The 25,722-nt window shown below is 39.3% G+C and overlaps 1 protein-coding gene across 5 annotated transcripts in view; it reads right to left on the minus strand.

Moving 5' to 3' along the window:
- The window catches only part of CTTNBP2 (cortactin binding protein 2), a 1,390,380-nt gene that overhangs the window by 422,261 nt on the left and 942,397 nt on the right, over positions 1 to 25,722 (minus strand). For all 5 annotated transcript variants that reach the window (XM_044088722.1, XM_044088723.1, XM_044088724.1 and 2 more), the window contains exon 9: positions 22,391 to 22,508. In XM_044088722.1, coding sequence (XP_043944657.1) covers positions 22,391 to 22,508 — 118 coding nt within the window. The remainder of the gene's footprint in view (positions 1 to 22,390; positions 22,509 to 25,722) is intronic.

Consider the following 25,722-nt stretch of genomic DNA (forward strand, 5'->3'; position numbering starts at 1 on the left):
TGGGTTTAACCAGGATGTTAATTTTGAAAGTTTGTACATTTTCGCCTTCGCCTCTGCAGCTCTTTTCCTCTTCTGAGCTCCACTCAAAACACTACGTTTCATTTCTGCTCAAAGGGTTATTCATCAATATTTGAAAAAAAATTTTAAAAATTAAAACATGGTTTAGTGCAGTTGCAGCTATAGAAAATTTATGTCAAGGAGAAAATTATACATCTTTAAAACATTGTATGTACAATAGTGGTCCACTACTACGACTACCTACAAATAGGACCAATGCACAAATATGACCACAAAAGTCACCATACTTGTTAAAAAAATTATATTCAATATTTAATATATGGCTCATGTACAGTAGAGTCGATTATCTGAACTAACTGGGACCTACGGTAGTTTGGAATATCAAACTGTTTGGATAATCAAACATATAACTGTACTGGATAACAAACAGTATCAATAATCCATCTACATACTGTTAGGAATAGAACCCACAGCCTTCAGCATCAAAAGCAAGCATTATGTTCATAGGTAGGTACTAGGCTATCTGCCCAAGGGCATTTATAAGCCTAGCCAGAGTGTGTCGGCTTTTGTCACCCCAGTGATTAATTAACTGATCCTATGTCAAGTAGAGCCAATGAAGTGATCCCAGGGGTGTATTTTCTGTTACCCATCCACTTGTCAAGGTTTCTCTTGAAGAGTGTTAGTGAGGGGCTCTGCCTAATGTAGTTTGGAATTTTGTTCCAAAGCATGGGGAGTCTCTGTGACAGGAATCTATCCCTCCAGCATGTTCTATTTATTGTTGTGGTGAGGTTTAGCTCACTAGAGCGCGTGGCTCGCAGTGACTTGGATTTCTTTAGGTGGAGCATGTCCATCAATTCTGAGATGGACATGGCTTTGTAAGTCAGGCAGAGATCACCTCTGAGTAAGTGATATGCCACTGAGTACAGCCGGAGTTTTTTCAGTCGGGCTGCATAGAACATAATAGGAACGGACCGCAAACCCAAACGAATAGCGATAAAGTACTGGTATAAACAATGAATACCACAAGTCCAAATGCTGAATTCCATACTATAGTTCCAAAATGAGCAGCTTCAGCAACAAATGCTGTCAGTAAATAATAAGTCCCAAAAGGAAATACTACACTGTAGCTCCAAAACAAACAGCGTTAAAGCTAATGCTGGCAATAGATGATATCAATCACAGTATTAGTTCCACACAGGTGACCGCAAGCCGATACTGAAAAGATAACTTTTATTTTACATGAAATTAAGCACTTTTCGTCCCAATAAATTGTGGGACTTCTTCAGACAAACAAGAGCAGAGGATAAAAACAGTTTAAATACCTAATTTGGTGCCAAAATGTAAGCGCCGTAACCCAGCAACAATAAACAATAATAAAACATGTTAAACTGTAATCAATTTATAATTTAGATAAAATATACATGAAAACTGATGATGATACACATCAAATACCTGAATTCAATTAAAAATGTTTAAAATTATAAATATATATATATTTTTTGTAACTAAATAACCAACCATAAAATGTATAAAACTGAAAATCCATGTGTCTATTTTGACTAAAAAAATATATATGCAAGAATGAATATAAAAACAAGTAGGTATATAAGCACGATTAAACCTAAGGATGTTAAATATGGATATATAAAAAGCCATATACTACAAAATTATCATAAATAATAATAATAATAGTGCTTATCTATGCAAACTTTTTAATTTTAAAATGGGATACAAAGAACAAATCTCATTTACTCCTGGTGGTGTGCTAGCATTAAGACGAAGTTGCCAGTATAGTTCCTGTACTTCAAGCAACACCTGTTCAGGCCCATCTCATCCATCTTTTACAATTGTATCTACCGCTCTAAATAAAAATGAATGATTGGTGTTTTCTAAAATGTGTTTAGCTAGTGCATTGTCTAATTTATTTTTCCTAATAGCATATAAATGCTCATAAACCCGTTCACGTAATTTTCTGTCTGTCTTGCCAATGTAAAAGGCAGGGCATGATTGGCACTGAGCTAAATAAACAACTCCTTTTGATTGTCAGTTAAATTTGTGTTTAACTTTATATGTGACTTTCCTAATGGTGAAAGATTCACCTGTAACCATGTGTGTACAATATCTACACATGTTACATTGGAACATTCCCTTTCTGAGGGGGGTATTTATATTAGTCTGTATTATTTGTTTGAGATTCCTACCCCTTCTCCAGGTAATTTTTGGTTTGACTGGTAATTTATTGTCTATATCAGTGTCAAATTTTATCATGTTCCAATTTTTATTAATGATAAAAATGATAACATCACTGTCTGAACTAAATGGAGTAATAAGTGCCAAATTAGTAACAGGAGTATGGATATTACATGTATTAGTTATTGGATGCTGATAGATACTTAAAATAGGAAAATAAAGGCCTTATTCTCTTTTATTAATAACTTCTTGTATTAATTGGTCCAGGAATTGTTGTGGATAACCCCTACTGATGAACATTGTTTTTAATAATTGGCATTCATCATAAAAGTGATCATTTCTTGAAACCATGCGAGCTGCTCGTACTAATTGCCCTTTTACAACAGATTTCTTTTGATGTGTGGGGTGGTTGCTACTGTAATGGAGGAAAGTATGAGAATAAGTTTCTTTTCTGTATATTTTTGCATAAAAGACCTTATTAATATAGTCCTTAAATAGTTCGACATCTAGGTACATTATTCTGTCTTTGCTGAAGGAAAACGTAAAACTTAAAAAATCAGTGCTAGAGTTAAAAAAATAAATCAAATTTGAAGCTATAGTTTCATCACCTTCAACCATGATAAAAATATCATCTAAAAAGTGTGTATAATACTTGATATTCCTCATAATATTTAGGTTCTTCCCCAAAACTTCCTGCTCCCAGTAGGCCATGACTAAATTGGCAAAGCTCCCACCACAAGGGGAGCCCATGGCCACTCCCATTTTTTGTAAATAAATTTTATTATCAAAAGTAAAGTAGTTGTAAGACAAAACAATGTCCAACATTTCTTCCACTAGTTTAATTTCTGTATTTGGTGCATCATGTCTTCTCAAAATAAAACTTACCCATTCAATGCCATCCTGATGTGGTATTTATTAATTAGCAAACATTATCAGATCCAGTGAAGTTCACTGATGCAGGAAGCAACAAGGGTAGATGAGACTATCCAGCAACACATTAATTTCGCCCACTACCGGTATGACTATGACAGGAGTTTTGTGAGCATCGACCAGTATATGGGCAAAGTAAAAGAAGTGAAATTAAAGAAACTGAACAGGGACAGACAAGCATACAGTAATGGTACAGCATATCCGAAACCTCCCCCCTCCCAGGAAAAACCCAATTTTGTTCCAATACACAATCCAAATGACAATAACTTTTTAGATAATACATCTGATGAACAACACGTGCATGATACTTCCAATTTTAATAATTCTGGTGTTGTACACCATGATGATCAACCTAACATCATTACAAGTCCTTTACCACAGGTTGCTACCACCTATCAACAACCAAATTTTCGGACGGGGGCCTCTCATTACAACTTGAGAAGCAACAATTATTACACCAACAGGAATTTTACCAACACGCAAGGGAGGAGGGGGAGGTAAGTACTGTTTGGCAAGAACATCCTACCATACTGTATAATTCAACCACCACTGTGACAGTAGAACCAACTATTATTGAACTACTAGCTCGTGGTTCCACCTTTGTTCCCAGTAACTGAGCTGATGTGTTTCAAACTATTATTGACTTAAAGTTATTTTTGAGAAAATTAAATTTAAAGATGTTTTTTACTGCTGAAGTTACAGGTGATAATAATTTACATATAGCCAGTACATTTATACCACCGATGCATCCTACTTTACATCTGTTTGAGAAGATTTGTGAAAATGACCTTAGAAATATGCTTCACACAAATACATACAGGACTAATATGCATCCAAACACTACAGCATCCAAATTGACAGCATTACAGGCACTAAAAAATACAGGTGTAAGGTTTTTACAACTGGACAAAGGTGGTGGATTGATTATTATGACCCAACAGCAATATATTGAGAAAATGCTGGATACACTTAACAATGTAGCATATGAGGAGACATCTAGGAATCAACTTCACCAATCATATAATACTATTAAGTCCTGTTTTAATGATTGGTTTATAGAGGGTAGAATAGATTTGTGAACACTAAATTATTTAACTATGCTCACACCTCAGTTACCCATTCTTTTTGGTATCCCAAAGATTCACAAACCATTAATCAATCCACCTATGAGACCACTAGTTGACGCCAGGAACAGTATTACCTACCCATGTGCCAAAATGATAGAACTGATTTTACAAAAATGCGTCCTTAAAGAGAAAGTCATATGTAAAGCACAAGGAACAAGAAACTAAGGGTAATGCTGCTAAATGCCAGAAGTCTTAACCTCAAGATGCACGCACTCGAAGCTCTCCTCAGTATGGAGAACATCAATATCTGTGCAGTGACAAAAACCTGGTTCAAGGCTCCAGAGAGCACCCCAGCACTACCAGGTTATACCTCATATCATGCTTTTCTGCCCCAAAACCCAGACCGAACCACAAAAGGAGGGGGAGTTTCCATATTTATCAAGGATATCCACACCTCCAGGTTAGTGGCATTGCATGAAGTATCGGAGACCATCCATGTGTAACTAACAGTGGGAAAAACTGCTTTTCAGTTTATAGCATCCTACAGACCACCCTCTCAAAGTCAGGAATCCCACTCGGCTTTCCTGAAAACATTGGAGAACATGAAGATCTCTCCGAACACCATTATATTGGGTGACTTCAACTACCCAAACATAGACTGGGGGCACTACTCAAGCCCCAGCACCTTAGCCCAAATGTTCCTGGAAATTATAAACTCAAATGCTATGGAACAACTAGTCACCACTCCCACAAGAGGGGATAACATACTAGACCTGATCATTACCAACATGGGGACTCTATGCTCCATACCAGAAATATATCCTTTATTGGTAAGATCAGACCATAAATTAATTTCACTGGATATCCACATGCCGACCCCACCCCCAGCCCAGAAAACCACAGTGAAAAACTTCTCAAAAGTGAACTTCTCACTTCTCAAAACCGAAGTGAAATCTTTCAAGGCTCCAGGGCCAGTGGAAACTACGGCCCAAACCGCAGAATCCTATATAAACGCATTCTATGGACATCTCCAGGAATGCATGGATCAAGCTATCCCAAACAAAACCAAGACCCAATCATCCAAAGGCAGGCGCCCAGTCTGGTGGACCCCAGCCATAAATAGACTGTGCAACAGAAGGAGGAAGATACTACATGATAGAGCAAAATCCCTAATAGGGAAGGCATCTCTGATCAGTACTAGCAAAAAATTACGATCCCTCATAAAATCCTCCAAGGCCAGCTTTGAGAGAAAAATTGCACAGGACACTAAAGACAATCATAAGGCTTTTTTCAGTTATGTTAGGAACCTGGGATGCAACTCCCAGACTTGTTCTGAGTTGACTCTAAACGACAAAAAATACACTGAACCCACAGACATCGCCAATATCCTGGCAGACAGGTTCAGTGCAAACTTCTCCACCCCCCCCCAAAAGAGCAAGTGTCTATCCTGGCAGGGGGCTGCCTCCCAAACATCTCTGATGCTCAGGTGAAGGCTGCCCTCTCCAAAGCAAAAAACACTGCTTCCATGGGACCAGATGGCGTCCCGGGTTGCGACCTACATGAACTCCAAGAAGAACTAATCCCTCAAATAAAACAGCTGTACAATCTCAGCCTCACTACAGAATATGTGCCCACAGAATGGCGTACAGCAACAGTGGTCCCACTCCACAAAGGTGGAGCCTCCACGGACCCTGGAAACTATCGCCCCATAAGCCTGACTAGCTTAGTCTGCAAGGCTATGGAGAGGATCATCATGGAGCTCATAAACAAAGACATCGGGGACCTACAGACACTAGATCCTACCCAATTCGGCTTCGTCAAGGGCAGATCCTGCCTTTTGAACCTGGTTGACTTCTTTGAAACAGTCACCAAAGCCATAGATGAAGGGAAGATAGTCCACACAGCCTATCTAGACCTAGCAAAGGCATTTGACACAATACCCCACGCGGGCATCATAGATAAGCTATCCAGCTTAAATATAAACCCCTATGTCACAAGATGGGTCGCAAACTGGCTCAAAGACAGAACCCACAGAGTGAAAGTCGCTGGAGCCATGTCAGACTCGAAACCAGTTACAAGTGGTGTCCCACAAGGTTCTGTCCTGGGACCACTCTTGTTCGGTATATACTTTTCCAAGGTACAGGCCAACGTGGGAGGACTATGGCTCACCAAGTTCGCAGATGACTGCAAACTGGGCGCCATAATCGACTCTCCAGCTGACACAAACATCCTTCAAAAAGGTCTCACAGAGACGGATAACTGGTGCCAGAGCCATGGTCTAAAGCTAAATGCCAAAAAGTGTATAGTCATACCCTTTGGCAAAAACAATGTGCCCACAAACTACCACATAGGTGGTAAACCATTAAGTACAGAGAAAGTAATTAGGGATCTGGGGACCCAAGTTGATAGCAATCTCTCCTTTGACAACCACATTGCCAAAGTGGTTAGAAAGACCTTCTACATGGCCCACCTCATCATGAAAGGATTCACATCTAGATCAAGAGAGGTAATCGTGCCCCTTTATTCATCCCTCATCAGGCCCGTCATAGAATACAATGCCCCTTTTGGGATGTACCTTACCCAACACCTGCAGCAATTAGAAAAACCCCAAAAGTACCTCACCAAGAGGATCAAGGGACTCAAACAGATGCCATATGCTGCTCGGTTAAAAAAACTCCAGCTCTACTCAGTTGCATACCGCCTACTTCGAGGCGATCTATGCCTGACATATAAAGCTATGTCCAATCCAGAATTAATGGACATGCTCCACCTCAGTAAATCTAAATCCCTTAGAGCCACATGCTCGAGGGACTTGAACCTCAGCACAGAAATAAATAGGACTTGCTGGAGGGACAGATTCATAACCCAGAGGCTCCCTTCGCTGTGGAATAGAATTCCAGTTCATGTTAGGCAGAGCACCTCATTGAATCTCTTCAAGAAGAATCTTGATGAGTGGATGGGGGATCGTAGGTTTGTTCCGGGGATTACTTCCGTGTCACTATTAGACAGAGGCACAGTAAACTAAACCGTAAAAAGGGCACAGTATACTCAAATCAAGGGGTGGCGTAAGCCAAACAAAACCGGGCTAGGCTTATAATTGCCCCAGGGCAGATAGCCTAGTATGAACCTATGAACCTATAAAGATTCTTGGTCCTTCCTCCATAATATTAATGAATTAGAATTTAAGGACAGTTTAAACTTCCTAACAGTTGATGTTAAGGATCTATACACCTGTATACCACATCAGGATGGCATTGAATGGGTAAGTTTTATTTTGAGAAGACATGATGCACCAAACACAGAAATTAAACTAGTGGAAGAAATGTTGGACATTGTTTTGTCTTACAACTACTTTACTTTTGATAATAAAATTTATTTGCAAAAAATAGGAGTGGCCATGGGCTCCCCTTGTGGTTGGAGCTTTGCCAATTTAGTCATGGCCTATTGGGAGCAGGAAGTTTTGGGAAACAACCTAAATATTATGAGGAATATCAAGTATTATACATGCTTTTTAGATGATATTTTTATCTTGGTTGAAGGTGATGAAACTATAGCTTCAAATTTGATTTTTTTTTTTAACTCTAGCACTGATTTTTTAAGTTTTACGTTTTCCTTCAGCAAAGACAAAATAATGTACCTAGATGTCAAACTATTTAAGGACTATATTAATAAGGTCTTTTATGCAAAAATATACAGAAAAGAAACTTATTCTAATACTTTCCTCCATTACAGTAGCAACCACCCCATACATCAAAAGAAATCTGTTGTAAAAGGGCAATTAGTACGAGCAGCTTGCATGGTTTCAAGAAATGATCACTTTTATGATGAATGCCAATTATTAAAAGCAATGTTCATCAGTAGGGGTTATCCACAACAATTCCTGGACCAATTAATACAAGACGTTATTACTAAAAGACAACAGGGCCTTTATTTTCCTATTCTAAGTATCTATCAGCATCCAATAACTAATACATGTAATATCCATACTCCTGTTACTAATTTGGCACTTATTACTCCATTTAGTTCAGACAGTGATGTTATCATTTTTAATATTAATAAAAATTGGAACATGATAAAATTTGACACTGATATAAACAATAAATTACCAGTCAAACCAAAAATTACCTGGAGAAGGGGTAGGAATCTTAAACAAATAATACAGACTAATATAAATACCCCCCTCAGAAAGGGAATGTTCCAATGTAACATGTGTAGATATTGTACACACATGGTTACAGGTGAATCTTTAACCATTAGGAATGTCACATATAAAGTTAAACACAAATTTAACTGTCAATGAAAAGGAGTTGTTTATTTAGCTCAGTGCCAATCATGCCCTGCCTTTTACATTGGCAAGACAGACAGAAAATTACGTGAACGGGTTTATGAGCATTTATATGCTATTAGGAAAAATAAATTAGACAATGCACTAGCTAAACACATTTTAGAAAACACCAATCATTCATTTTTATTTAGAGCGGTAGATACAATTGTAAAATATGGACGAGAAGGCCTGAACAGGTGTTGCTTGAAGTACAGGAACTATACTGGCAACTTCGTCTTAATGCTAGCACACCACTAGGATTAAATGAGATTTGTTCTTTGTATCCCATTTTAAAATTAAAATGTTTGCATAGATAAGCACTATTATTATTATTATTTATGATAATTTTGTAGTATATGTTTTTTTATATATCTATATTTAACATCCTTAGGTTTAATTGTGCTTATATACCTACTTGTTTTTTATATTCATTCTTGCATATATATTTTTTTAATCAATAATTCAGTTTTATACATTTTATGGTTGGTTATTTAGTTACAAAAAATATATATATATTTATAATTTTAAACATTTTTAATTGAATTCAAGTATTTGATGTGTATCATCATCATTTTTCATGTATATTTTATCTAAATTATAAATTGATTACAGTTTAACATGTTTTATTATTGTTTATTGTTGCTGGGTTACGGCGCTTACATTTTGGCGCCAAATTAGGTATTTAAACTGTTTTTATCCTCTGCTCTTGTTTGTCTGAAGAAGTCCCACAATTTAGTGGGACGAAAAGCACTTAATTTCATGTAAAATAAAGGTTATCTTTTCAGTATCGGCTTGCGGTCACCTGTGTGGAACTAATACTGTGATTTATATCATCTATTGCCAGCATTAGCTTTAACTCTGTTTGTTTTTCAGCTACAGTGTAGTATTTCCTTTTGGGACTTATTATTTACTGACAGCATTTGTTGCTGAAGCTGCTCGTTTTGGAACTATAGTACGGAATTCAGCCTTTGGACTTGTGGTATTCATTGTTTATACCAGTACTTTATCACTGTTCGTTTGGGTTTGCGGTCCGTTCCTTGTGTTTTCTCAGTTTGTTGTTTATCTGCTTGCATAGAACATATGTTTGAGGCCAGTAATCCTCTTGGTGAGGTACTTTTGTGGTCTCACCAGCTGTTGGAAGTGTCTTGTGAGGTACATCCAAAATGGGGCATTGTACTCTATATGATGGGTCTGATGAGTGACGAGTAGAGGGGCACTATAACCTCTTCATTTCTAGATGTGAACCCTTTAGTAATTAGATGGGACACATAGAAGGATTTCCTAACTACTTTGGCAATATGATTGTCAAAGGAGAGATTACTATCTACCTGGGTCCCCAGATCTCTTATTACCTCTTCTGTATTAAGGGGGCTACCACCTATGTGGTAATTCATGGGTGTTTTGTTTTTCCCAAACAGGATGACTATGCATTTTTTAGCATTTAGCTTGAGGCCATGACTTTGACACCAGGTGTCTGTCTCAGTAAGGCCCTTTTGGAGAATGTCCATGTCATCCGGAGAGTCAGTTATGGCTCCCAGTTTGCAGCCATTGGTGAACTTGGTTAGCCATAGTCCTCCTGTGTTTGCCTGTGCTTCTGAGAGGTATATGCCGATTAGTAGGGGTCCCAGGACCGAGCCTTGCGGGACACCACTTGTGAATGGTTAAGAGTCGGAGCTGGAGCCCGCTATTCTTACCATGTGAGTTCTGTCTGTAAGCCACTTGGCAACCCATCTCGTGATGTAGGGGTTTATGTTCAGGCTGGTGAGTTTTTCTGTAATAGCCGAGTGGGGAATGGTGTCAAAAGTCTTGGCGAGGTCAAGGTAGGCTGTGTGAACAACCTTTCCCTCGTCTATGGCCTTGGTGACTGTCTCAAAGAAGTCAACCAGGTTTAGTAGGCATGATCTGCCCTTAACAAAGCTGAACTGGGTTGGGTCAAGTGTTTGGAGGTTCCCAATGTCTTTAATGAGTTCCATGATGATGCGCGCCATAGCCTTGCAGACCAGGCTAGTCAGGCTTATGGGGCAATAGTTACCAGGATCAGTTGTGGCCCCTCCTTTGTGGAGTGGAATAACCGTTGCTGTGCACCATTCTATGGGCACGTAGCCTGTGGAGAGGCTGAGGATGAACAGCGTGTATAGGTGGGAGGTTAGTTCATTCTGTAGTTCATGCAAGACGCAGCCTGGGACACCATCTGGCCCCATTGATGCTGTGTTTTTGGCTTTTGAAAGAGCTATTTTCACCTGTGCGCCTGTGATTTCCGGGACACTACACTTTTCTGGTAATGTTGTGGGCCCTTTTGGGGGTGAGAGGGGGGTGACGTTTGCACTGAATCTATATGCCAGGATGTTGGCAATATCAGTAGGTTCAGTATATTTTGTGGTATTTTGCACTAGTTCAGTGCATATCTGTGAGTTGCCACTTAGATTCTTAACATAGCTAAAGAAGGCTTTGTGGTTATGTTTTGAATCCTTGGCTATTTTTCTTTCGAAGTTAGCCTTGGATGACTTTATGAGGGACCTTAATTTCTTACTGATACTGATCAGGGATGTCTTTCCTTCTTGGAATTTGCTTTTTTTCTAAACTAGTTTCCTCCTTCTGTTGTATAACCTGTTTATGGTAGGGGTCCACCAGACTAGTTTCCTTCTCTTAGAGAAGTGAGTCCTTAGAGGAGTGAGTCTTGGTTTTGCTAGGAATGGCACGATCCATGCATCCTTGTAGGTGCTCATAGAGTGCATTTGTAAAGGATTCTGCATCTTGGGGCAGCATTATCCTTTAGCGTGGGGGCTGTGAAACATACTGCCTCTGTCTTAAGTAAGGTGAAGTTTGCTTTAGAAAAGTTTTTTTACTGTGGTTTCCTTAGTTGGGGGTGGTGGTTGGGTGTGAACATCCAGAGTGATTAGTTTATTGTCTGATCTAATCAGTGACGGGTTGACCTCCAGTGTGGAACACCTGTCGCCCATGTTTGTGATGACCAGGTCCAATATGTTTTCACCTCTGGTAGGGGAGTTTACCAGCTGATCCAGGGCACTTGAGTTGATGAATTCCAGGAAGCGCTGGGCCTGGGAGTTTGTACTCGAGACGTTTTCCCAGTTAATGGTAGGTTAATTGGCATCACCCAATATCAGGGTGTTCGGAAGGACCTTCATGTTTTCCACTGTCTCCAGAAAGGTGGAGTGGTGGTCCTGGGTCATGAAGAGTGATCTGTAGCAGGCCACAATTTGCATTGAAGATTTGCCCGATGTTAGTTGCACATGGATGATATCAGAGGTATCATGCTGCGCCACTAACCTGGAGGTGTAGGCATCCTTGATGAATATGGATACACCCCCGCCTTTTGTGTTTCGGTCCGTGTTCTGTGGCTGAAACGTGTGGTACGAATTGTAGCCCAGTAGTGCTAGGGTGCTCTCTGGAGCCTTGAAAAAGGTTTCAGTTACTGCACAGATGTCAACCTTCTCCATACTGAGGAGTGCTTCGAGCGCATGCATTTTGAGATTTAAACTCCTGGCGTTGAGTAGCATAACCCTCAGTTTTTTGTTAATTGTGCTGTTTATGGAGGTGGGTTTGACTTTTGAGCCTTGCCTAAAAAAGGCACTATTGAGGCAGCAAGAGCCTTGGCCAGTATTCGAAAGCCTAGGGGTGACAGGTGCAAGCCATCTCTTGCAAAGCAACGTGGCTTGTCGAGCATGTCGTCCCAGGCTGACAGACACTGGATCCCCTTTGAATAACACCAGAAGCTTAGCCAATTGTTGAAATTGATCATTTTTTCTTTATACTGAGATATCATTCTTGGTGAAGGCAGGATGCTACTCAGGTTCAGGGTCATACCAGCCTGGGCTACATGATCAGAGAGCTTTTCCATGTCTCTTTTCATGTAGTCCAGGGAGGTACATCTCAGGTCATTCACACCAACATGAACAATGACAGAGTCATATTTGTACTTGTTCTGGAGTGACCTGAATGCTTGGGTTATGTGGTGGATTCTGGCTCCCGACAGTCAGCTAACAGTAACCTTCTGCTTGTCCAGCCTAGTGAGTGGGATGTCAGTGTGCCTGACTATAGAGTCACCTATTACTAGTGTGTTAGGTATGTTATTTCACCTTAAGGGCTATGATTGTATGGCACACTGATTTTCTGTTTTATGTGTTGTCTGGTTTGTGACGGGAGGTGCAGGTTGTTTGGGTGTCTGCATTGGAGGTCTCTGATGCTTTTGCAGGTTTTTATTTAGAGCCTCTGAGTATGATTTTGTGTATTTTTTGCCAGTGCTGTTTTAGAAGGTCTGTGTGTGGCTGGAGGTGTGGTGCAAGTGTTAACCTTCTCCTCTTGATTGTCCATTCCAGTCTTGGGTGGAGACAGCTTAGCTTCCAGTTTGGCTGTATAACTGCATCTCTCGCATATGTTAGTGTTCTGTGGTAGGAGGAGAGGGTTGTCTGTGTACATGAGGCAGTTGTGACATTGCCTCAGAATAAACAGATTCACCAGCTGGACTGGAGAGTACACCTGAAATTGCCCTTTGGCCATGCCTGAATAGTAGGGTGAACTGCTTAGTCGCTTGGTTGGTGAGGGGGTGAATAAAGAACCTTGCCCTGCTGGGCAATCAAGTATCAGGGTATATTAATGCTTGCTATTAGGTCTGAGCAAGTGCTGGGCTGTAGGATGCTTTTTGAGTGCTTAGGTTGAGAGTTAGACTAGTTTCAAGGGAAAAACTGAAGAGGAGACTTAGTGGAGCTGGGAATAATTTAACCCTAGCTAACTGGCACTGCCCGGCGCACAAAACCGTGCAAAAGTGGTTATTATAGCAGGGAAAAGAAATATAGAAATTAGCCCAAAATGGCCAATAAACTACTAACTTCTGGGCTGGAACCACTCCTCCAGGGACAGATAGGCTGCTCAAAGCTGCCCTCTCTCACAGGTAAACAGGGAAACTTCCTTCTACCCAAGTAAGGTATGGGCAACTCAGAAACTTGTAAAACAGCCCTGAATTCAGCACAAGCCTGAAAATCTGGACTATACTAGCTTAGAAAGGCAGAAAACAAGGAATGTTTCTACCTGTTGTGCTACTAACAGTGCTTTTAAATACTTTAGCACAATAGTGATATCATTTGCTAAACAACAGTGGCACACTGTAAACAGACTTGGCATAAGCAGCACTAAACTTCTCTTCCCCCGAAGCTCTCAGCTCCTTGTAAAATGCACTTGACACTCACTTTCTTATAAAATGCACTTGACACTCAACCATATCTCTCAACACTGTAGCTCAAGAAATCTGAAAAAAAGCCAAAATTTATGGGGTGAGACAAAGGCTCAAAACCAGGGACACATTTTAAATATTGCTTGTATAATCTTAGAAAGTTGCTAGAATAAAAGGTTTTGTGTTGCCATGCATTTCCTGAAAGATAGGAAGACTGAAATTTTATGGCTGTCATTACTGTATTTAGTGAAATCAGTTCTCACTGATTTGCCAGAAAACCACAAATTTTTAGAGGAACAGCCCAAAAGTACGGGACAAAAATTCTAGACATTCTGTGAAAATCTGGACAGTTGAGAGCTATGCACTCAACTCCTTGAAACACAAATAGTGGTAGGGGTAGGGAATTCAGGTTCTTGTATACCAAAATGTGCAAGGTTTGAGCCTAAGCAAAGTAACACTAACCACCAGTTATCCCTTACTGGGGTATTTTACACACACACACACACACACACACACACACACACACACACACACACACACACACACACACACACACACACACACACACACACAAAAAATCTAGACGACACATACCTTTTTAAGTGGAACTGTGAAAGCAGCAAGGCAGAAAGGCAGAAACGGAATGTTAAATTCCAGACAGTAGGAGGAACACATGATGCACATACTGATGCAACATTTAGGAGGGCTGCAGCTGCACTCAAATAATTGAGGTTTAATTGATGTTATTGGAAGGCTGCATTCAGATAATTGTAATTTTGGATGATTGCAGGTCTACTGTACGATGCTTTCTAATATTTATAATTTTCATAATTCTTCAAATAATTATAATTTAGAACAGTGTAGTATTTATTTATTTATTGATAGAAATTCACAACATACATAGATTAGCATGGGGCCCCGATGCTTGTGGGGCCCCTGGGCAACTGCACAGTGTGCCCATAAGTTAAGACGGTACTGTTTCATCTCACATGCTCACATGGTATTTTCATATTAATTATTTATTTTATACGTTGCTTTGTTTACATGCCTGCTGAGTGAACTGATGCTTCCTGGCCCATTTTCAGGACTGAACCAAGTGCAAATGCAAAAGTAAGTGCAAACTACGTATATAAAGTTGAATGTAACCAACCAACCAACTTGTGAGAGGAAATGCAACTATGCAGAGAAAATTCATACAGACAAGGAGAAAAATCCTCAGGCTGTGAGGCAGAGATTTTACTTCTTAGCTCCCATGCTGCCTACTGCTTTGATTAGTTTAAGATCTCTTTGCTACATGATCTCCAGAAATGCACACATAACTCAAGCCATGTTCTCACTAGAACCCAGCAGGGTAGAAGTATCATCCTCACTTTACTCCAGGTGCCCATATTTAGATATTTTTTTTTCTTTTGCAACCAGCTCTACTCTTCCCATCTGATACTATGTATCAGGGTTAGTGTGGCTCAAATGGATAATTTGTTTCCAATGAACCTCTGCTGGCATGATCCTGCTGATACATTCACTCCTCCAAACCTTTCTTGATGCTATTTATAATATTTTCTGTTGTTCCACTTATCTTTGTGACAGGTGAACAGTGGTTCAGTCTACTCACCACATCTGCAGATAGGTCAAAAACCTGAAGACTGAAAAATAGTGGCCCTAAAACCGACCCTTTCATACACCAGTATTCATTCACCCTTACTATTTCAATCTACTCCTTATAAATCTGTGTATCACACCCTCAAAACATACACCCATTCAGCTACTTAATACTGAGGCCCCATAACTCTTGCAGTAATTATAAATGATTCATGTATGGTACTAAACAAAGCATTTGCCTCAGCACAGTTAAGCCATAGCTACTTGCAGACCACTAATAAGCTCTCCATAAAGAAGCTGTAATCCACACCACAGGAAGAAAAAGCCTTCACGAATGCTTACAAATTTCCTTTAATCCTTGGCAAAAAGATGAAGTTTCATGGTTTAAAACAAAAGCACTTATTTACTCTTTTTGCTATGGATTAAAGGAAATGTTTAAACATTCGTGAAGGCTCTTTGTTCCTGTGGTGTGGATTACAACTCCTTAGTTTCATTGTTTCCTGGTTTGTTTTTATTCCAAGCTCTCCATAAAACCATTCTGCCTGACAATACCTTTCGCCATAATGTCAAATTGACTTTTATCACACAGGTTATCGTCTTCTAAGAAAACAGTCTTCCTCTTAGAATTTTCTCCCATTACTGCTGAAATAGTTTTTCTTGTTTGCTCATGATGAAAGGGTACTACTCTTCCTGTCTTCTTGTTTTAGGTACTTTTTCCTGGCCCTTGATTGACCAAAGACTTCATGAAGCAGTTATGACAACACAGTGACCAATTTTTTTTAGGACCCAATAGGCAGCTCAGTCTGGTTCCTGTGCCTTATAGTATCTTAAAGGGGGTATTGTCTAGGAAACTTAATATAGGGAAGAGGTACCTAGATAAATGGGAAACATTCACCTTTTGATGCCTTAACAGAGGTCAGGGCAGGTACTCCACTACCTATCACACCTTTACAAAACAAGGGAATTCTTTGCATCAAAGAAAGTAGATACATACGCTGTCATGTCTTGTTTGCCCTGTGGCCACCGACTTTAGTCACAGTTGCCAGCAAAAGTTTATCAAGGGAATGATGCACTTAAGATCACACAAGAAACAGACCACGCCACTGTAGGTCAAAAACTTCATGTTAAGAAAGATACTTTGCCACTTCTGAGCCTGCTTCTGCTTACACCCCTCAAATTCTTTTCTTGAAAGACTGCTTTGTTAGTGGTTCTGACCTCTATTAAAAAAATGTCAGAGCTGCAGGAGCTCATGTGCAAAGCCATTTTTAACAACTTTATTGAATTATGACAAGATTTAGGCAAACATAGAATTATGTAAAAGAAAATAAACCATGTTAACATGTTCAAATATTATACATACATGCTTTTATACAATTACCATCAGTCCTAAATTATACAAATTATTCAACTCCTGCCTTCTCTTAAACCTCACTTTTCATCCAATACATTATTCTGCATGTATTGTTTCTATAATTTCCATTTTTTCTAAGTAGTTTGCTCCTACCCTTTTCTATAGATCCCATTTCTAGTTTTTATTTTTGTTAAAATACTCACTTCATTAAACGCAGTTGGTTTAGACAATGGTTTCTATTTTAAAGTCATTGCTTTAAAGGCAACCACCAAAATTAAACTTAAAAAAGGCCTTACTATGTCTAGACAATTCAGATCCTGTATCCCAGCTGAAAAAAATCATTTCCTTAGTTACATCTGTCTGCTCATTCAATATTTCTGACACTCTGTAGCTAATTCTTAAAATCTGCCAACTCATTACACTCACAAAACATATTCCCAGTTACCCCTTTCTTCCACATTACACCTCCAGCATCTGCTATCTACCTGAGGAAAAATTATTTGGAGTCTACTTGGAGTATAAAACTATCTATGCAAACACTTCCAAGCAAAAATTCTAGAATTTATTGCATACTTGGGAACCATATATACATCCTCCCATTGTTTTCTTGTGAATTGCTTATTCAATCTATCTCTTCCCAATCTTTTCTAAGCTCCTCTGATTGATTTCTACAGTTATCATGCAAGGTTTTATATGCCCAACTAATTATCCATTTTTTAACTGCAGCTTCTGTTCTAGATTCAACTAAAAACTCTACCACAACAGGTCGTTCACTTAGGATTCCCCTATCCCCTTTCCTCTTTGCCTATGCTCTGATATCTGTCCTTGATAGGGAAGACAGCACCTGGCCTGCAGTTCAAATGTCTTCTTGGCATTTTCTCAGTCTATTACCTTTCCCTTGCTGGCTATTTGTTCACAATAACTTGGTTCCTTTGCCAGATTTCTCCAGTAAATTCCAAGCCCTTCTTTCACTTTCTCTGTACCCCTAATCACAGCATCTCCTTTCTCCATTCTCACATTGACTTTGTTCTTAGAATACTTTCTGCTTCTTTATGAATATAATACGCTGCATGGCTGTTGTTATTGTCCTTAAGTATCTGTATCCAAAATCCAAATCTCTCCATATTTCTTGAATTTCCCCCCACTTCATCATCATCATCCATTTTGAAATGTAGTTTTCTGCTTGTTTTATGTATATGATCCTTAACTATGTAGCTCTAAAATATCCCTTGAAATCAGGTAATCCTAATCTGCCTTGATCTGTTGAAAGGATCAATTTATTCCACTTGATCCTTTCCCTGTTCTCCTCCCAAATAAATCTTTTCAACTATTCATAAATTATTGTGCACAATGTCTGCTCAAGTTGACAACTGCAGAGCCATCCTTGAAATTCCACAAGGACAGGGTCCCTCTGCATACTAAATCTTCTTTCATGCTTAAGGCAGTGTCAGAATTCCCCTCAAACCACACTATTCACCTCCCAGTTTTTTCCTAGCCCCCCGACAATATGAAGGAAAAGTGCCTGAATTATTTATGAGTGCATAGGCAGCTGAAGCTTTACTTAGAAGAAAACAAATGAGAAAATCAGACCAGTTCTTTATTTCCTTTGCTAAGGGCAGGATGGTATGCCAGTGAGAAATCAGGCCCAATCAAAGTAGCCAGCATACTACAAATGCTTTGGCTACTCTTTTCATGGGAATGAAATGCAGCCACAAATGCAGAAGCAATGTGGTAAATACAGTAAAAAGGTAAACAGTTTGTCTGTTTACCTCTTTTCATGGCAGGATTGACCTGGTCATGTTACAGGCAATTCTGTTGTGCCACTGCAGCTAATGCTGCTTTTCTCAAAGGTGTCACCACAGTCCTCCCAGAAGCAGCTACTAGGTCATCCGTCCATACCTTTTCCAAGCATTGCCGTCTGAGTCTTGCATCCAGGGCCAGGACATGGGCTTGTCATGATCATTCTTAAGGGGCTGTTATTTTCAAATTCTTCCAAGGGCCATCTATCCACTTGTCGTTAAGTGCCGAAAATTGCCAGCATCATTACTCCACAGAAAATATTATGATGACCATGGCGCAGTTGTTATGTAGTTACCATAATATAAGCTCTGGAAGCTCACTAGCATCATTACTCCACAGCAAATATTATGTTGTAAACAGCGCAATTGTGTTATGTACTTACCATAATATAAGCTCTGGAAGTTCGCCAGCATCATTACTCCACAGCAAACATTATGCTGAGCACTGTGCAGTTGTTTTATATCCTTACCATAATTGTAGATATTTGAGCATATTCACTGTTGTAGTACCAACTCCCTTCCCATTGAATCCTGTTTTTTACTCCTTGAACACCCTGGGGTTGTCAAACCTTTCAACTCCCCCCTCTATTCCGTAATTGAGCACCTTCTTTCCTCAAGGTAGGGACTAATTCCATTAGAGTAGTTTGGGCTTTGGCACAGCTTTCTTATTTTTGCCATCCTGAGCAAGAAAGATGTAAAGATTATGTTAGCTAGAATATTAATCTTATAACACACCAGTGTCCTGACATTCAAGTGGGAAGGACTCTGCTAGCCCTGGATGGGAAAAGGCATAGAGCTCTGTACATTGCGATGGTTGTTGGGTCTTCTGCAGGCAGGAAGTCCTAGGAGTCTTTACTGCAACAATGAATATACATACTTGCACATCTACACTTATGGTAAGGTCCTCACACAAATGTACTATTTGTTGTTCTTGGCCACTGAAAGGAGTATTATTCTGTTCATTTTTGAAAAGAACAGACTGGTTTCACACTAACACATTCATGCATACAATACACTAAAGTATACTGGCTACAGAGCACCAACAGAAATGGATTTGTAGGAAGTAGTCATGTAAGACATCTGTGCCACAGTGTCTTAAGTATTGTAAAATCGGATTATGTTATTATACATACCACATTATTAAACTATGTCAGCATGTGTTAGGGAGGCTTCCCTACACTTTGTCAAGGTTAAGCATGATGAGATGCCAAAAAGGCCGAGTTTAGCACTGAGAATGTGACATCTGCAACTGCTTTTTCCATAGGAAATCACTGTCATTGTCATATGAGTATGAAGAAACACTCCTAAGAGTTAACCCAGTTTTTTAAGATTTGGGAACTTATGTGAAAAGTGACCTAACTTTTGATCAAATGTATCAATTGTATCAATTGTTGTAAAAGTCCTTCTATATTATATAGCTTATAAACAAAGGGATTGCCTCTTGATTTAGGGATGTCATTGTCCCCTTTACTTAGCTGTCGTTAGGCCAATCATTGAATATAATGCCCCTTTTGGCATGTACCTATTCAGACACATGGAACAACTGGAACACCCAAAGAGATACCTTACAAAAAGGATACAAGGCCTAAACATGTCCTGCATGGACCAACTCATAGCCCTGTCACTATACTCAGTATCCTATAGCATGCTAAGGTGTGACCTGTGTCTGGCATATATGGCATCCTCTGACCCAATACTGATGGATTTACTGCACATCAGCAAGTCAAACAGCATCAGGAACACTCAGTCCACAGATCTAAACCTCTCCTGCAACATCAACAGAATGGTTTGGGGACAGGTCTATCTTGCAGAGGATACTACTGCTCTCAAACAGACTCCACATCCACATAAAATAAAACTCATCCCTGACCATATTAAAGCACAACTTGTATCTATAGATGGGAAACAGAAAAATAACCTCCAAATAAATGTAAAACAGAAAATTATACAAAAAAAACCCCCACTCCACACCAGAAATAACGAAAAAACTTTACTGGTGCATCCAGGATTGCTCCATACACTACTAATGGACAGAGGTGGCTACTATGCTCTATTCAATGTATTGGTCCCTTCAAATTATCTATGGCATGATCCTAGTAACTCACACTAGGGGTAATATATAATTACTAAGCATGGGCTGGGTAAGGTTAATTCAAACACCAAAAGGGAACGTGGCTAGGCTTAAAATGGCCCACATACACATCTAGCTTAGGTCTTAGTTATGAATCTATCTGTGTGTGGACCCACAGTGATTCCTTTATTTCAGCAAATGTTTTCCATCTTCATATTTGTGTGATCATAGTGTTTGATTTGGTACCCCTGTAAAAACACATATGGATGAAATTATGACCAGTTATTTATATCCAGCTGTAACCTCATGCAGATGTATCTCAAAGAGTCATAGTGGAAGCATTAATGAAGATTTTAAATAAGAAGCTAAAGCAATTCCTCTTTAATTTCTTGAAAATAATTGCTTTTAAAATATTTTTTAACTAAAACTCACTATTGAGAGCCAGCTGCAGATATGGTGGCATTAATGAACTATGGAAAATATTAAATTTTTAGTTGAATTGTGCAGTGGTAGCATTATCACTTCACAGCAAGAGGTTCTCTGATTCTATTCTTGGCTGGGGTGCCTTCTCTGTGGAGTCTACATGTCCTCCCTCTGTTCATGTGGGTTTTTTTCTGGGTTCTCTGGTTTCCTCCCACATTACAAAGATATGTGTTTCTCCCTGGGCCTCTGCTAAAAATTAGCTTTGTTCCAAACTGGACTTTCCTGATAAATAAATAATAACTATGCCCGCTAACAAATGTTTATGTTCAAGATTATGAGTTCCACTTTAGCTAAAATCACCTTGACCTCCAGATCTCTGAGGCTACATTCTTTTTTAAGCTCTGTCTGCAAATACCACTACTGACTAGGCAAAAAAAAAAAAGTAGGACCTCACATTTTCCCTAGCTCTATACTTTCGGATTTTTTTACTTGGAATGATGAGGTTGTCTTGTTTGCTGAGTGCTAGGATAGGCAAATGGTTATACATTTAACTGATTGGAATGAAACATATAGAGAACCCTTTTACCTCTGCCCTTTTGGCTATTGTGCAGTTTAGTCTACTACTTAGTGTACTCCACTAATGATGTAATTTTTCTGCAGTTGCAGTTTTTGTTTACAAACTGCTTTGCATTTATTATTATTACTGATTACAGTTTCAGTACACCTTACTAGCCGAACTCCTGCCCTGGCCAAAAAGAAAGACTTTTGGACCAGCCCATTAACAAAACAATGAATGCTCAAATTAATTAATACATTTCAACAAAAAAGAACCTGAATGAAGGTGCCCCCCCCCCCCCCACACACACACACACACATACTAGGGAGAGTGAGGAAACCTGGTGTTACGGCCAGGGTGTTTGGACTTCCCCCACTTTCTGATATTCATCTGAAGAGCATGAAAAATCCCATGAAAGCATACCTCTTAACCTATTAGTGCAAGAAATGTGGACAAAGCCTACAATAATGGGGGCAAAAAGGCACAAAAATATGGACATATTTTAATTATTAGTCTTATAAATTTAAAACAATGTTAAAATAACATGTTTTATGCTAGCATGCATTTTCTGATGAATATATAGTTTGAAACTCAAATGTGCATTATTTAGAGACTTCAGTATTAAGTGATTTGTTAGAAAACCACACATTTTATTAAGAACAGGCCAAAAATATGAGCAAAAATCTGGACATTTGGAGATAACATGGACAGTTGAGTAATATGCATGAAAGCTACTGAGCTAGGTAACTGTGTCTTTACCTGCTGGAGCACATTAAGTTACATTTGGGAGGGGAATGGATTTTCCATCAGGGAGATGTTTTAAGCTAATGAAATACATTTTGAGATATCCATCATCAGTTCAGATCGTACTTACTCAGCTTCTCTAGCAGATGTTTACAATCATCAGTAGCCACGTCATGTATTGTACGATCCCAGTTATCTCTCCTTTCAGTATCTAATTCAATATGACCACACAAGATTTCCAAGCAGTCCTAAAAAAAAAAAAAAAAAAAAAAAAAAAAAAGTAGAATTATGCCCCTGCTGCCTACACTGCGGTGTTTCCACCTAACATCATTTATTAAGACTGTATTAAAAATCTTTCTGAAAGTAGTAACAGGACTACTTTGCACTTCTGTAACAGTATTATTTTAAATCTTTTAGGGCATACATATTGTTGACAGCCATGAAATTAACAATGACCAGTTTTGTTCATATTTAAGCTTATTACAAGACTCCTGCCTGAGTCCAACTGTGTCCTGAAGGCAACTTTAAATATCAATTAGCGGTCATTAACACAAAGGCTTTCCACAGTGTGAAAATAGCACAGCAAAACAAAAGAATGGAGTATGATATAAAATACGGTGCTGCATGCCAAAAAAACTGTGAGAGCAATCGGAATAAAATAAGTCTTTGTATGTAGCATACTGCATGTCTAACCCTTTCCTGCTGTGATCATCGTTCAGCACGAGGCTGCTCACAATCAGTCCCCTGCTGCCTGCTGAACTCACCATCTGCTGTCAAATTCCATGCATGAATAAGCCAAAACAAAGGGATCTCAGTTAGGAAAAGGGGAGGGGAAAGAGTTCCTTCATCTTCAAGATTACCACTAAAGAAGAATAGATATAACAAGTTCAGTTATTCAAAAAATGATACAAGACTTAATTTGGGGTGTTTTCTTCAAGTCAACATCTGAACACCAGAAACAATCAGCTGCTGAGGCATAAGAATTATAGTACAAGAGGACCTGTGACACACAACACACACACACACACACACACACACACACACACACACACACACACACACACACACACACACACAAACACACACGTACCATTTCCTGTAAAGATTCCTCTTTTTTGGGGGGTTGGATTCCCTTGCAGAACATTGTGCTTATCCTGCCTTCTCACTCAATTGACTCATCCATTCCACTGGGTGATAAGCTATGGCCCATTCATTGCACATTGTTGGACTCAGACAAACAGAAGCAGGAAGTCATCATCCACAGACTGTGGGGGATTGGAGTATGCTTTTAAGCCCTACTGTTCACTATAATGCTTTTAGTGGGGTCAATGTGCTCTGGGACTTTATAATGTACATTCATTGCTTGCACATGAAGTGATTCAATGACCTCATCCCTTCCTGTAGGCATAGCCCCCATATAATCCTTAGTTTTCATGGAGGAATTGAACCACAGCATGCCTGGGCACATGATGCACCCCTCCCAGCATTTCATTCAACAGAACTTCAGGCCCCTGGGGATCATTCAGGGTTTTATTCTTGTGTGCCAATAGAACAGACAGTTCCTAGAGCAGAAGAATAGCCAGCCTACATTAACCATGTACAACCAAGACAATGTCAGCAGACAGCACAGTGTACATTAACCACGTACAACCAAGACAATGTCAGCAGACGGCACAGTGTGTATTAACCATGAACAACCAAGACAATGTCAGCAGATGGCACAGCGTACATTAACCATGTACAACCAAGACAATGTCAGCAGATGGCACAGTATACATTAACCATGTACAACCAAGACAATGTCAGCAGATGGTACAGTGTGCATTAACCATGTACAATCAAAACAATGTCAGCAGATGGCACAGTGTGTATTAACCAAGCACAACCAAGACAATGTCAGCAGATGGCACAGTGCATATTAACCATGTGCAACAAAGACAATGTCAGCAGACGGCACAGTGTACATTAAACAGGTGCAACCAAGACAATGTCAGCAGATGGCACAGTGTACATTAACCATGTACAACCAAGACAATGTCAGCAGATGGCACAGTGTACATTAACCATGTACAACCAAGAAAATGTCAGCAGACGGCACAGTGTACATTAACCATGTACAACCAAGACAATGTCAGCAGATGGCACAGTGTACATTAACCATGTACAACCAAGACAATGTCAGCAAATGGCACAGTGTACATTAACTATATACAACTAAGACAATGTCAGCAGATGGCACAGTGTACATTAACCAGGTAGAACCAAGACAATGTCAGCAGATGGCACAGTGTACATTAACCATGTACAACCAAGACAATGTCAGCAGATGGCACAGTGTACATTAACCATGTACAACCAAGACAATGTCAGCAGATGGCACAGTGTACATTAACCATGTACAACCAAGACGATGTCAGCAGATGGCACAGTGTACATTAACTATATATAACCAAGACAATATCAGCAGATGGCACAAAGTACATTAACCAGGTACAACCAAGACAATGTCAGCAGACGGCACAGTGTACATTAACCAGGTACAACCAATACAATGTCAGCAGATGGCAGAGTGTACATTGACCAGGCACAACCAAGACAATGTCAGCAGACAGCACAGTGTACATTAACCATGTACAACCAAGACAATGTCAACAGATGGCACAGTGTACATTAACCATGTACAACCAAGAAAATGTCAGCAGATGGCACAGTGTAGACTTTATCTCATTACACTGCCTGAATATGTCAGCCAGCTTCTATTCCAAACAAGGTGAGTGGAAGTTCTGAACTCAGGACATGACCTTACTACAGCTCCCCAAATAATGCAATCATGGAAGAAATCAGGTACATTTATTAAATACAGAGAAATACAAAAAAAGAAAGTAAATACAGCATACACACCACTCAAGAGCTTGTTAACTGCACAGTAAAAGCAGGAAGCGTCACAGAAATGGTATGCAGTGCAGCAGTGGTATATATTCCAAATAAGTAATACATCTTGGCATAATACGCATAAAAGGACATTTAATAAATGCTTTGGGATGTGACAATTGAAAGACCCAATCATGTAATGCCTTTAGGTCTCTATAAAGTACATTAAGAGTTTTTCATTCACTCTTTGGAACAGTCTACCATACCTGTAGAAAAGATCATATATAGATTATTAGAAAAGAAAGTAAAGAAGGAATATCTGATGCCTCAACATAGACAATTAATACATGATCATGTGATCTCTTTTCATCCAATAAAAATTTCATTTTACCTTCCCAATTTAAAAATCAAAATAACCAATAAGAAAAGAATGTGTAGTTTATTTCTGTAGATGGGGTTATAATTTAATGCGTGTGTGTGCGTTTGTGTGTGTGTGTGTGTGTGTGTGTATGCCTGCATGTGTTTGTGTCTTTTTAACTTCCATATTCTAAAATAAGGCCATGAAGTTGCTGTACTTCAAGACAAGAGAAA

Source organism: Protopterus annectens, chromosome 11.part0 (genome assembly GCF_019279795.1).
Source record: "Protopterus annectens isolate FY-2018-M chromosome 11.part0, PAN1.0, whole genome shotgun sequence".
NCBI classification, from domain to species: Eukaryota; Metazoa; Chordata; order Ceratodontiformes; family Protopteridae; genus Protopterus; species Protopterus annectens.